The sequence below is a fragment of the Haematobia irritans genome, chromosome 1 (genome assembly GCF_050003625.1).
Source record: "Haematobia irritans isolate KBUSLIRL chromosome 1, ASM5000362v1, whole genome shotgun sequence".
Classification (NCBI taxonomy): Eukaryota; Metazoa; Arthropoda; class Insecta; order Diptera; family Muscidae; genus Haematobia; species Haematobia irritans.
The window spans coordinates 86,121,786-86,136,537 of NC_134397.1; the positions used below are offsets into that span (position 1 = coordinate 86,121,786).

A 14,752-nucleotide genomic window follows, 5' to 3' on the forward strand; every position below is an offset into this window, starting at 1 on the left:
CACTTAAATCTTTGGTAATAATATTTTTCAACTCTTTAAAAGTAATTGGTTTTATGGTGATAAAATCAAATTTGCGAATAGTTCCGTTTTTTCTTCAGGCTTACGGGCCCACATTTTTGATTGGAGATTTTCGGAGAGGATTGATAATATTGTTTTGTGGCTTTCCATAAACTGTAGTTGGTTTCTTTTGTGGATGTTAATCTACTTAAGTGTGAACCCTTAGTTTTTTGCATTGTAATCTGTTTGTTTTTTGCATTGTAATCTCCTCCCAGGATAAAATGATTATTGAAAATCTTTAGAAGTTCCACGTATTGCCGATATCGAATATTATGTCTTGGAGGGAAATAAATTGATTCTATTTTAAAGGATTTATTGTGTTTCAGGTTAACTGTAACACAGGCAACTTGAAAAATATCAGTTACAATCTTTTCTTCCTCATGATGAAGGATATTATCCTTTATGATATCTGAGGCGCCACCTCGGGGTTTTTCTGATGGATGTAACGCATTATAGAAGGTATAACCTTGTATAGTTACAATTGAATTTTAAGTCAAATGACTTTCCGATATCAATAAAATATCTATTTTAAATTCTTTGAGAAAACACTCAATTTCATTCAATCTTCTAGTTAAACCATTACAGTTCCATGTTGCTATTCTAAAAGTTGACATGTTTAAGAACTATTTTTTCGGAAATTTGTTCCGATGGCATTTAATTTATCTAACAACCTTTCATTTTCCTTTTCCGACTGAGCCAGAGCATTTCTAAAAGGGGGCGTGGCACCGCCCTATTCCACCTTGGATGTAATTCATACGGTACGATTAACATATATACCAAATCTCATATTCATACCTCTGATAGTTCATGAGATATATCCGTTACAAGTCCATTACTATGGCCGCTAGAGCTATTTTCAATAGTGGGGAGTGGCACCGCCCACTTTTCCAAAAGATGTGTAGCCTATGTCACTCAATGATAACGTAGCATTATAATAGTGAAAGAATTTTTAAAATCGGATAAGTACTTTAATTAATCTCCATTTTTTGCGATTCACTCCTCTGTGCGATGGAGGGAATTGTGGTCTGATTTTGGAAAGACTTGGTAAAAAAAAGCAAATTGTTGTGGCAACGCTGATTGCAATCGCACTCAGTGTATGCATTCGACCACTCTTAGTTTTTACTGAGCATTGCTGCGATGCCGATTAGTTTAACACTGCAAAACACCGTAAACAACATTGGTGGAGTTTTCGTTGTTGGATTTGTATTAAAGTAAAAGTTCGCAGGGTACTCACTGTCCCCGATATTTGTGATTAAGCTTTCAATACAAAAAATGTTACCCATTGCAGTTCATTGCAGTACAAACTTCATTGCAGTACAAACTTCACTACTGTTGCTTGCAAGATATTAACAACAATTTATATTTTTAGCCCTTTATTACATTTATGCAACAAATCGGACAGTGTATAAAGTAAAGGCGGATCAATTTAATTGCGTAGTAATGTTTTTGAATAAATAAAACCATTAATGATGGCAAACAAATTCTTGTTAGATATTGTCCAAATCTGGAGGGTCCTACGTTCCTCGATATATACGTTTCTTTTTAGGTGTTGGTTTCTTACATCTGTTTTGCTTATTCAGATATCCGATGGAAGAATTTACATGTGCGTATTGAAAGATAGCAGACTGTTGAAAGTAAAAAAAAACTGATAAAAGATTTTGCTTGATAATAATCTTACTACAACATTTTTCTTTGCCATAACTTATCATTTTCCATGGGGCATTCCAATGTGCGGCTTATTTGTTTTTCGTGAATAAGTAATCTCCAGTGAAAATAGATAAAAAGAAACACAAAATGCAATCAAAAGCCTCTTATCAGTTTACTGATCCCAGATCTAAATTTTTCAAGTAACTTTTTCTTCAAGATCGTATATTGTTTTAGAGTGTTGTTGGAAGCATTGCCAGTGGAACAAACATAAGTAGATGTCGGCGCCCCGATAATATCAATGGCAAAACAGGATAAGATTATTAATATTTTGTATCAATTAGTTGCGGCTGCAGCATGTCTAGCAATCGACTGGAACGAGGACAATGTACGTAAAACAGTGAAATAGATTATACGTCCGGTGAAGAATAATTTTTCGATCAATAGGTAAAGAAGTGCTCAGATGAGCGGACTATCTCCCCTAACGGCACTTACATATGGAGGCAAAAATTTTTTGATATGGATTACGTTGTATCGCAACCAGATGTGTGTAGGTTAAATAATTCAATAGTAGTGCGCCAGTGTGTCATCAACAATAGCATGTTATGGAAGCCGGATGTTGAGAGGTGTGAAAAAGTAAAGAAGAAAAATGCCAAATGCCCCGAAGATTTAACAGAGTTATTTATCGCTGGCAAACTGATCTGCCTGAAAGTTTCACAGAAACCGCAGATGTTCAATGAGAATTACTGTTATGGCTCCAGCTACATTCTAAAGCCTGATGACAACGTGCTTATTCGTATTCTGTTTAGAAAACAAATCGACCGCATTTGGTTGCCTGTAAAAAGAGTTGGGGAAAGACATTTCAGCCCCTATGTTATTCGCTTACCCGGCATAAGTTGGAATAAGTTGTATGATGTACTTACATTTGCACAACACATGAAATCTCTTAATAAGCAGTGCATTGGAGCATACATCGTACTGGTAACACATGAACCTCAAATCGAAATACTACCAACCGATTGCAACAACAAACTATATTCCGTGTGCTTCTTCAAACGTGAAGAGTTGGTTTCCAAAAATGGATGTCCGCAAAACTTTGGCGCCATAAGCTATCGTCCCAATGAATGCTATGGACTAACATGGGAAGGCCATAAGTTCCCGCAGGATATGCGTATGGTTGACGTTTATGAGTATTACGAAAAGAGCAATACCTTTAAAATAATACTCTCGGATCACAAAATTCCCATTGACGACGATGTCGAAGTGAAGAGCCCAATGAAAATACCGAATGGGAAATGGGCAATTAATATAAAAAAAGATATATTATCTATAGTACCTTTTGATTATCGTATAAGAAGTTTGTGCCTCGAGCAAGTTCCCATCAGAAAGGATGTTGAGTTAGTGTTACGCCTCGATAACGAAGATGACATTCTTGTACTAACGGTTTACAACAAATTTTATATCTGGACATTAAATAACAAAGAGGATTTTATAATACACTGCTTCGCAGTAGGTGATTACGGCGAACATTGGAATGTAAAACTCAAACAAATTTGGGAGAACGAATTACAGACAAAAACTATGTATGAATTGGAAATTAAAAGTAATAGTCCCAGTCAGTATTGGTGTGAAGCCCACACGATATTTAATTTTAGCATGGTAAAATCGCAAAAAATTATTGCTGCAAAAAAGAAAAGCGGACATAATTTCGCACTGCAACTAGACTTTCACGTTAAGAGAACCATAAACATGACAGAGAGTTTGAGCAAGTGCATGAAAGCAATCAACAAAGACTTAGAAAGAACGCTTAAATTTGAAAAATCAAATGATAGTAAACTGGATAACTTTATAATACATAGCGTACGAATAATAGATATATTGGAATATGATTTCCCTAGAATAAGGTGTTTATGCCACATATCGGTTTCTGTCAAATCGCCATTAATTATCCATTTTTCCGACACCAGTCATAGTTTGGAGGACGAAGACGGGGACAAATCTCATACTGAGACGTATTCAGTAATATTATCCAGAAATTTATTGGTGCAACTCATTCAGCATCTGCAGCCTAATATGATTCATACGATTCGAAGTACAGAGCTTTGTTTTCCCGACAATTATTGGCCTAGGGCCGTACTTGGCCGCAGGGTGACACCCTCCATATTGTGTTTACAAAGCAATGGATTACCATTGACCCGCAAGTGTGTAGGTAGTTTTATTGAAGGAGCTTATTGGGATGAAAATTTAACCCAGAACAATACGTGCCTTGCCAATGAGCGAAGCGGTGCCATTACTGAAAATTTATATAATATGGATATAATGCAAATACCTAAAAACGATCCTGAAACATCTGTTAGGACTATACGAACCATTCTAGAAAACAATTTCAAGCTGTTGATTCCTGCTGATTTGCATTATCTGGCAAAATTAATGCGAAAATCGTTAAAAAATATTGTGAGGCGTAAAATCCAACCATGTGATACTCTTGAAAGAAGTCCAACCAATTTCACTCATAGCCTCAAGCCATTAAACATATCGGAAATAGTTCTGGAAATAGATCGAATCTATAACTATTTAATGAAAGTGGATAAAAAAGTGTTGCACTCATCATTAGTTCTTAATTCCACAAATATTCTACTTGATGCCTTCGAATATACTATGGACCAAATTTCTTTGAATATATTACAACATTGTGATATTAATACTTTGAACCATGTGAATAAGCTGAAAACAGATAGTGATCAGGAAATATATATAAAACATCATAAGGACATCGGTGTATTCATAAAGGCAGCTCCCCATTTTGTGATTTTTGCAATAAATCCAACGATTGCTAACGTTACAGGCGTTGCTATCTTCAAATCAGATTCAGATAGCGATACAAAGTTAAATAGTAATATGTTAGGTGGAGCCTTTTCAAATCAACATTACAAAATGATATATGCAAATCAGAGTGTGAACAATTTGCTCAATGAAGATTCAATTGTTCTTGGCACGTTTATTCCCGAAACATTGTGGAATCGTTTAGATGAAATTTCCAGTTTATCTAAAAAGAACAACAGCTTACCAGTAACTCGACCAGAACCTCTGGTGATAATAAAAATTTATTCTAACGATAAGTTATTTCAGGAGGACGATGATGAGATGGTAAACTCTGTAATGGGCAATATTATATCAATATCTATACCAGGACATGATAAGGACCTTCCAGAATTACTTCCGCTGATATTGACGGACATTGATAATGAGTCGGATGATGAAACTCAGTATTGTAGTTACTGGAACTATAAGTCCTGGGCAAGAGACGGGGTAACACTAATACAACATGCAGAACACAATAATAACACAATCCTGTGCGGTTGTACCCACCTTACCCCCTTTGCATACTTAATCCGTGGTAGCTATGACTTGTATGTTGAGTCAGAAGTGGAAGTTGTGGTTACGAAAATCCATGAGAACGCATTAAACATCATAACATTACTCGGATGCTCCTTGTCAATATTTGGCGTTATCGGTATCTTTGTCACAGCATGTGCTTTCCGCACATGGAGGCAAAAAGCTAATTCCAAGGTATTACTACAACTCTCTGTCGCAATTGCATTGCAAATGATATTATTCTGTTTTGTCAATACCACGGAATATGCTCATCATCTAATTGTCAACAAAATTTTTCCGAGTTGTATAGCTATCGGAGCACTTTTGCATTACTCGGTACTGGTGCAGTTTTGTTGGATGATTATCATTGCGTATTTACAGTTCAAACGTTACGTTCAGGTTTTTGGGAATACTCGTCCCCAACGGTTTTTCATCAAATCAACACTTCTTGGGTGGGGTTTACCTACAATTCCAGTTGGATTTGTTCTTATATTCGACCGAACCTCCTATATACCCCATGCGAATAATTTTCACAACCCAATATGTTATCCTTCCGGAAGATCATTATATGTAGGTATTATTGCACCAATATCGATTGTTATCTTAGCAAATCTAGTTATATTTGCTGTGGTTACAATAAATATTATGAAAAGTCCTGCAGGATCTATGCGGCATACTGAAAAAAGTTTTGCCCTCTCCCAGTTGAGGCTGTTAGTGCTGTTGTTCTTCTTACTTGGTTTCACATGGATTTTTGGTCTTTTAACAGTGATGGATGCCGGTCTTGTTTTTTCCTACCTCTTCTGTCTAACAGCCACACTTCAAGGCTTTATTCTTTTCATTTACTTTATTCTGATGGATCCAAATACTAGGCGACTGTGGTGCGGGAATTTCCGTAGATGGTTCAAGTACAGCACAAACAACACGGGCAGCATGAAGGATACTACTCAAAGCTTTTGAATCTGTTGCTTTATTCCATTATATAAACAATTGTAAGCGCATAAGATTCACAAAAATAAAAAAAATCGATGTAATTAGTTTTTTCTAATTCATTTCACAACAGTGTAGCTTACAAATATTTGAAAAAATTTTATCCAAATGTCATTCATATCAGATATTCCTGTGATATTTGAAATCCTATTGTAGTCTTAATGTAACTTAAAATCTTGTGTATTGATTTTTTACATATGTGGTCTATTTGCTCAGTCGACGAAAAAGTTAGAATAATGCGAAATATTCTGGAGACCAATTGAAATCCTGTAATAAAATGAAACCATAACCAAAAAACTAAACTGAGCATTAGATTTGTTATTCTTGTTAATTTGCGATTGATTTAAAAGTGAGGTACTACTGCATGGCATAGTTGCCCCAATCCGCTATTGTAACTCTTATTATTATATATTTATTTTAATGGATTATTTTTAAACAATAAGCAAGAAATGTATATATTTATTCCAGTGTATGTTCAAAGTTAAATGTTACAACTTGTTGATATCCAAATTATATTCTGTGAGTAACTGCACTTATTGAAGATCCAAATGCAAAAAATGTCCGCAATGCCGCAGTTATCAGTGAAAACAAAAACAACAAAAAATAGTGTTTGGATGCATTCACGAAAGTGAATGCATTCATTATTTTTGTAATTGTACCGGAAATTATCTCTGAATAAACGACGCCAATTAAAAACTTGATTGATTGGTTCGATTAATTTATGTGACAGATATTTACTTTGGAGCTATTTTTGCGGCGACCATGTAACATTTTCACCTGCAACCATGTTGGCTCTGTGAACATGGTTCTAAGAAAAATAAAATTGTCCTCATCTAAAATGTGATTATATTGATAAAAATAATTTTGTTTGAATCAAAATACAATGGTCACGATCTAAAATGTTATGGTATTCGCCAAAAACGGGTTTCTTCCAGTTAAAAGAACATGGTCACAACCTAAAATGTTTTGATCTTTATGAAAAAACTTTTTTCGTCGTCGAAAAAAGGACGCCACTTTAGAAAAGAAAACACAAAATTAACTTTATTTATTTGTTTTATTTATTTATAAACTAATTCATTGTTTATTTGTATTTATAATGTCGTGCAAGCAAACATCACATATTTTTACACACTCTATTGTGGTTCAATTCCATATTTACTTCGTGCCCATCAAATTTAAAAATGCAGGCATCATGTAACTGCAAATAAAAATAAATTATACCATAAGCAAAATGCAGAACAAAAACCACGTAAATTTTTTTTCAATTACACTTTCCTTTTTTGTGTTCACGTAAAACCACGTGCCACTTCTGAATAAATAAATTAACACAAAACACAGTAATTCCGTATTCTCCTTCCATTCGAAGCAACAATCAACACACGACTGACGCGCAAAATGAAAATCGTGTGTACCTACTCAATGTTTTTATAAAATTCTTTTCGCTGCAAAAAAGTTAAAAAATTGAATGGTCACGAAAAAATGTACATGGTCTTTATGGCCATGTTATGGTTCTAGACATGTCTATTCCTAACCTATAAAAATACTTTTTTCTCTGCAAAAAAGTAAAAAAATTGAATGGCCAGGTACATGATTTTCCCGACCATGTAATGGTATCAAATTCTATCATTTAAATAATAGAACATTTTTGCGGCATTTGAGAACCATTTAAATGCTTATTGCCAACATATATTTTTCTCCGCTCGAAAATTATTTTTACAAAGACAAAATACATGGTTTTCGCGACAATTACATACTCTAGATAAGCATTAAATGTATGCGGCAACCATGTTCAAACATGTTTTTTCTGTGAGTGTATACAAATAAAAACGTATGAACGTTAACTCAGCAGCCTAAACTTTTTGTGTTGTAATTAAACTTGCAGTTTTACATATCTTTACATGTCCCTCGTTATTTATCTCCGCCGGTTGCCAGATTTTCTCGAGAGAGATCCCCAAAATTTCGAAAGTATATCCCCAAAATGTCCCCAACCGAAATATTTTCCCCATGAAAATAATTTTATGTATATAAACTTCAACTTACAACACTTGTAATGTAAATGTATACAAAGTAGTAGTATGTTTTATTGAAAACATGGGGGTAACCCCCATGTTCCGATTTTCGGAATCGCAAATCTTAAAAATTTTGTTTTCCCATAAAGAAAAAATTGAGATACTATCGGATTTAAATTAAATTTGTATTTGAACTTCTTATCAAAGAGAACTATGTTGCCAAAGTTCAAATTTGTATGTTTTAGGGTTAAGAAAATATAGTCAAACGAAAATTTTGCGATTTGCGATTCCGAATATCGGAACATGTCTCTTAGGGCGTTTTCGATTCGCAAAAAATATGTTGCCTTGGTGTTGCACTACTTTTTCCCTAATTGACATTTCGCCCAAATGATAGTGTAATTCTAAAGTTATTGTTAATTTATAATAGTGTGAGGTATAAAGGATCCAAAATCTATGACAGTGTCCTTGATATGTTGCAATCAATTTCGAGAATGTTGCACTTTTTTTCCCAATCGAAATCGCAATTAGTGTTCTTACCGTAGCTTTATATTTTTGTTTTATCTTCTTCCCAATATAAGTTTTTATTTTCTGATGACCAACAGTATGAAAAACAAAAAAAAAAAAAATAAAAAAAACTGAACCCACCAGGAAGGAGATATTTTGGTTAATTTTAGAAATTTTATGTTAGTTTTAGAAAATGTTAATTAACTGTAGTACAGACATATATATCACGCCTAAATAAATATTTTTCAAAAAAAATTCTAGAAAATTTATTAGGTAGTGTAACGACTTGTTCTATGGTTGGTACAAGACTGACTGTCCTTTATTAATCTTTCTCTTCTTAAGCCTAGTACTAAGATTACATTTTCGCACGAAAAACTGTTATACTTCATATAAAAAACGTTAGCGCGGAATAAATGCGAAATCTTTGTTTTGAGTATTTTCAGACACATATTTATACAACCCTGGATTTTTCGCACGAAAAAATAGTTATAAAATAAAAAATAGTTATATAAAAATAGTTATATAAATAAATTAGTTAACATCCCTGGGTTTGAGACCCTATTAATAGAGATGGATGAATATATTCGTTTTTCGCAGAAATGAACTTAGTACTAAGCACTAAGTCTAACATTTGTCATCTTAAGCCTAGTACTAAGATCATGTTTTCGCACGAAAAACTGTTATACTCCATATAAAAAACGTTAGCGCGGAATAAATCTTTGTTTTGAGCATTTTCAAGCACATATTTATACAACCCTGGATTTTTCGCACGAAGAAATAGGCAGGTATATTATTTCGCATAAATAAGTTAACATCCCAGGGTTTGAGACCCTATTTACGGAGATAGATGAAGATATTCGTTTTTCACGGAAACGAACTTAGTACTAAGCATTACATGTAAAGTAGCCGGTACTTTTCGATAAAATATTCAATCATATCTTGAATATTTTACTGATTTTAAATCTGTATTATCGGTATTTACGGATACGTTACAAAATATTTACAGTATAGTAGGAATTTAGTTATAGATTATGTTTACAATAAATATAATCATATAATTCGGCTGTTCTGACCGTAAGGATCTCCTGATACTCTTAAGATATTTTTTAACTTAAAATACAAAATTTAATTTACTATACATTTTTAATCATTGATCATGTCTCCTTCAATAGTTTCATCACTTTCTTCGTTAAAGTTTCAATTTTGTTTTTCATTGGACTTAATATTTTTCCTAAGCCAGAGTTTATTTAATGTTAGATACAGCCCAAACACTTTTGTATGGTATTTGGGTTTGCGGAAAACTTTCAACATCTTCCAAAAGATATCTATCATTTTCGAGAACCTGAGTAATTTTGTATGGACCTCTATATCTTGGAATAAGCTTACTTGATTTACCAGTATCTTTATTATTACATGTTCATCTATGTCATACTTAGACGGTGGTCGACGTTTCGAATCTACGTATGCCTTATTACAATTCTGGGACCTATTCTGATGCATTTCGGCTTGCTACCTGCTATACTGTCTACATCATGCTTAATTTCTTCTATCACATTTTCCCTTAACCCTTATATTATGTTGGGGTCATTTGATGACCCACATCGTATTTTTCATCAGCCCATTTCTTACTGTTGGCAAATAAATAAAAGTTCCTACTAGTCAGTGCATGAATTGTTGACATGTACCGAATTCTTGCTGAGTAGTAAGAACCTTTAATTATATTCCAATAGTAAGAAATGCTCTGATGAAAAATATGATGTGGGTCATTCAATGACGCCAACATAATATAAGGGTTAAAGTATCTAAAACATTCCCTCTTTGGTTAGTGCCAAAAAGCATAACGCTAGGGTTTTCCCTAATAGAGCTTTACATCGTATTGTTTAAAGTGAACTCAACAGTCTCTAATGTTTTATCCCAGTTTTATCTCCGTTCTCCTCATCAATTATGTTTGAAATCATAGGACCCAAACTTCTATTAACGCGCTCAACTTGTCCATTTGCTTCCGCAGACTCCGTAGCGATTTTCACATCATTTTCACACAAAAATGTCTCAAATTCGTTCGATGTGAATCAAGAGCCCCTATCAGATATTATACATTTAGGGCGGCTGTAATACCGAAAATATTCCTTAAGTGCAACTATCGCCTCCTTTGAACTAGTGGTCTTCGTCGGATACAACTTATCTAACTTCGTGTAGGCATCAATAATAACCAAAATATGTCTCTTTGTTGTGTGCTTATGATTAATTGGACTATAATGGTCAATGTGAACGACTTCGAATGGAACACTTTCCTTTGGAATTGAATGCAAAAATTCTTCGTATTTACCATACTTCGGAGAAAACGCCACTCACTTAAGACAATTGCTGATATGTGCAACCAGTGATGCCACGCGTAGGGAAAAATCCTTTTTTGTAGGGATTTTTTCCTAAAATTACATCTGTAGGGAAAAAAGGACAGATTTTTCATTTTTTTCTACAAATGCAGGGAAGTTTTCCAATTTCCAGAGTTTACTACATTTTGCAACAAGAAGAGTACTTTTCCTTAATATTCCAGATATTTGAAGTTCCAAAATATATGGTAGTCAAAGCTTCAACGAATGGAATACGCAATTCACCGTTAACGATGTTATTGTAATGATTTTATTTAGAAAAGTTCAGCGGTAACGTTAAAAGATGTTTTGCATTGGTATTTAATTACAAATGCGTAAATAGATTTCATTTGCAGGAATGAACGCTTCCATTAAGGTTCATAAACAGGTGATGGCTTCCTCAACTTGGTGCCCGTCACTATTTTCTAATACAAAGATCACTTGCAGTGCATACGTGGATTCGTGTACATAAAGGGTGATTCTTTTGAGGTTAGGATTTTCATGCATTAGTATTTGACAGATCACGTGGGATTTCAGACATGGTGTCAAAGAGAAAGATGCTCAGTATGCTTTGACATTTCATCATGAATAGACTTACTAACGAGCCACAACGTCGAATTTTCAGTGAATGGGCCCTAGAAAAGTTGGCAGAAAATCCGCTTTTTTATCGACAAATTTTGTTCAGCGATGAGGCTCATTTCTGGTTGAATGGCTACGTAAATAAGCAAAATTGCCGCATTTGGAGTGAAGAGCAACCAGAAGCCGTTCAAGAACTGCCCATGCATCCCGAAAAATGCACTGTTTGGTGTGGTTTGTACGCTGGTGGAATCATTGGACCGTATTTTTTCAAAGATGCTGTTGGACGCAACGTTACGGTGAATGGCGATCGCTATCGTTCGATGCTAACAAACTTTTTGTTGCCAAAAATGGAAGAACTGAACTTGGTTGACATGTGGTTTCAACAAGATGGCGCTACATGCCACACAGCTCGCGATTCTATGGCCATTTTGAGGGAAAACTTCGGAGAACAATTCATCTCAAGAAATGGACCGGTAAGTTGGCCACCAAGATCATGCGATTTGACGCCTTTAGACTATTTTTTGTGGGGCTACGTCAAGTCTAAAGTCTACAGAAATAAGCCAGCAACTATTCCAGCTTTGGAAGACAACATTTCCGAAGAAATTCGGGCTATTCCGGCCGAAATGCTCGAAAAAGTTGCCCAAAATTGGACTTTCCGAATGGACCACCTAAGACGCAGCCGCGGTCAACATTTAAATGAAATTATCTTCAAAAAGTAAATGTCATGGACCAATCTAACGTTTCAAATAAAGAACCGATGAGATTTTGCAAATTTTATGCGTTTTTTTTTTTAAAAAAAATTTATCAAGCTCTTAACAAATCACCCTTTATATGTAGGATTAAATATTATTACAATACTTATTCGAGCCTATTGGACAAGAAGATTAAGGGAATTAGTACAATTACTGACAAGAGCTCGAATAAGTATTGTAATAATATGTAGTTTAAATGACTTGGACATTATTAAATAGTAAATGTAGGATTTTTATTCCGGAATATCTTCAAAAAATGTTTTACAACTGTTACATTAACAACAGTTTTTAATGTTTTAGAAAAATGTCGTCTAGTGAAGAAAATAAAACCATTCCAACAAAATTTAGAAAATAGCCTTTTTGACCAAATTGGCTGTTGTTGATTGTTGTCGATTTTATATACCAATGCATTGCTTGTGGAAAGTTCGTAAATTATAGACATCTGAGCTGAAGAAACACGCGGCCAATTAAGTCCACAAGAAAAATGTTGGTAGTGTTAAAAATGAGCAATGCTGTTGCAACGTTCGAAATCCCAATAAAAATGTGAATATTCATATTATTGAACATTTAGTCCCTGTATTGAAGGATAAAATCACTGACTATTAATTTTAAAGAAATTGAATTCAATATGAAAAATTAGTCATTTTTTTTTGCCAAATTTGTTTGAATTTAGTACCGTAGGGAAAAATGTAGAGAAAAGATTTTGGGCGTAGGAAAAAAAGGGAATTTTTAGGAGCCGCGTAGGGAATTTTCAAAAAACTTCCTGGCATCACTGTGTGCAACCGTTTTTTCTTTCATTTTAGGAAACCAATAACATTTCGAAAACTGGTCGATTACCTTTTCTGTGCCTACATACCCCATTTTGTTATGATTTATACACAAAACAATTCTGATTCAATCACGAAATTAATTGTTCCAATTAATTTTTTAATTGAAATGTCTTCAATCACGCAAATGATATAATCAATCACAGTTTTAATTGGGCGTAACAAATATTTGATTAAAAAATTAATTGATTTGATATGAAAATTTCAATTAATTTTTTAATCGATTCAATTAAAAATATATTTGGTGTTGATTGCTAAACTCAATTAATTTCTTGAAATAAAAACGTAACTATATTTAATTACTTTCTATCTGACTTTGTGCTTTTAGTTTGACTAAAAATTGATTGTTTGAAATTAATTTTTAATAAAAAATTAAAAATTTTTAATCCCTTTTTTAACTGACTTGATTGAGTTTGATTAAAAAGTTAATTGTATCAATTAATATTTTAATTGAAACTTTTTTCAACTTCAATAAACTTTTTAATTGGAAATATTTTGGTAATATTTTTTTCTGTGTAGAGGACATGTTCTTCCATTGACTCTGGCACGCAGAAGAGTATTCGATCGCCTTTCTTTCTGTAAACTAGTCCTTTTCACGTTCCAAGCTTTTCCTAATCTCATTTAGACTTTCATCTCTTCCCTTGCAAATAATAAGATTTTCCTCGAAGGTGTTATTTTCGATTATTAGAACACTGAAGTTTCTGCTGAGAGAATCTACATGCAGCATTCTTTTCCTCGACCTATGTTCTAAAACGTAATCATAATTCTGGAGTTCAAGAGCCCATCGCGCTATTCTTGGGTTAAGTAGTTTTTATTCAGCGTCAAAGTCAAGGCATTGCAATCCGTAACTATTTTGAATGTTAAACTCTGAAACGATTTAACGCGTATACGATTGCTAGGGTTTCTAATTCGAAGCTATGGCACTGCGAATCCGTAGGAGAAGTTCTCTTTGAGAAGTAGAATATTGGATGAACAAATTATCTTTCTTACTTTGCATAAGTATAGCTCCAAAACCGAGTGAGCTAGCATCACAGTGTAGCTCGGTTTGGTCTCTGGGGTCATAAATTGCTAAAATGGGAGCCACTATCAACATATTTTTCAACTATTCGAAACACTTAAGTTCTTTTGGACCAAATATAACTTTAGAGTTCCTTCGTGTCAAGTCGTAAAGGGGTGTGTCTATTATAGAAAAGTTTTGTCTAAATCGACGAAAATATGAGCAGAGACCAATAAAACTTTGTCCTTTTTAAGTTCGAGCTTATTCTCCACCCACCGTTTACGAATTTCTTCTAAAATTCTAAAATGTCCATCCATAGTCGCAACTAAAATGTCATCTAGATATATCGTAACATTTCCATACCTAATTATATCCACAAAAATTACGTTAATGAATCTTTGGAAAGTGGATGGGGCGTTATTAAGCCCGAAAGGCATACGCAAAAATTCATGCTGTCCTAAAGGGGTGGTAAAAGGGGTGTACTTTATTGGATCTTTATGCATAATCACATGATAAAATCAGTTCTTTAAATCGAGTTTGGAAAAAAATTTCTTATTTACTATCCAACAAATCATCGATAAGCGGTAACGGAAAGTTGTCTTTTGCGGTGACTTTGTTCAATTTGCGAAAGTCAACGCACATTCTTGTCTCG

The 14,752-nt window shown here is 34.0% G+C and overlaps 2 protein-coding genes across 3 annotated transcripts in view; both read left to right on the forward strand.

The window, feature by feature from the left end:
* LOC142221348 (aminopeptidase N) overlaps positions 1-14,752 on the forward strand; it is a 221,187-nt gene that overhangs the window by 58,719 nt on the left and 147,716 nt on the right. The window lies entirely within an intron of this gene.
* Positions 1,775-6,764, forward strand: LOC142221347 (uncharacterized). The gene is made up of 2 exons (XM_075291055.1): positions 1,775-2,089; positions 2,149-6,764. Exons 1-2 carry the CDS (start codon positions 2,003-2,005, stop codon positions 6,031-6,033), a joined length of 3,972 nt encoding a protein of 1,323 aa, XP_075147170.1. The 5' UTR covers positions 1,775-2,002; the 3' UTR covers positions 6,034-6,764.

Excerpts from the sequence above, each read along its gene's own strand:
- LOC142221347 (XM_075291055.1), top strand. The coding sequence starts at position 2,003 with ATGGCAAAACAGGATAAGATTATTAATATTTTGTATCAATTAGTTGCG. Across the intron at positions 2,090-2,148 it reads TCGACTGGAACGAGGACAAT|GTAAAGAAGTGCTCAGATGA; the intron begins GTACGTAAAACA and ends TTCGATCAATAG.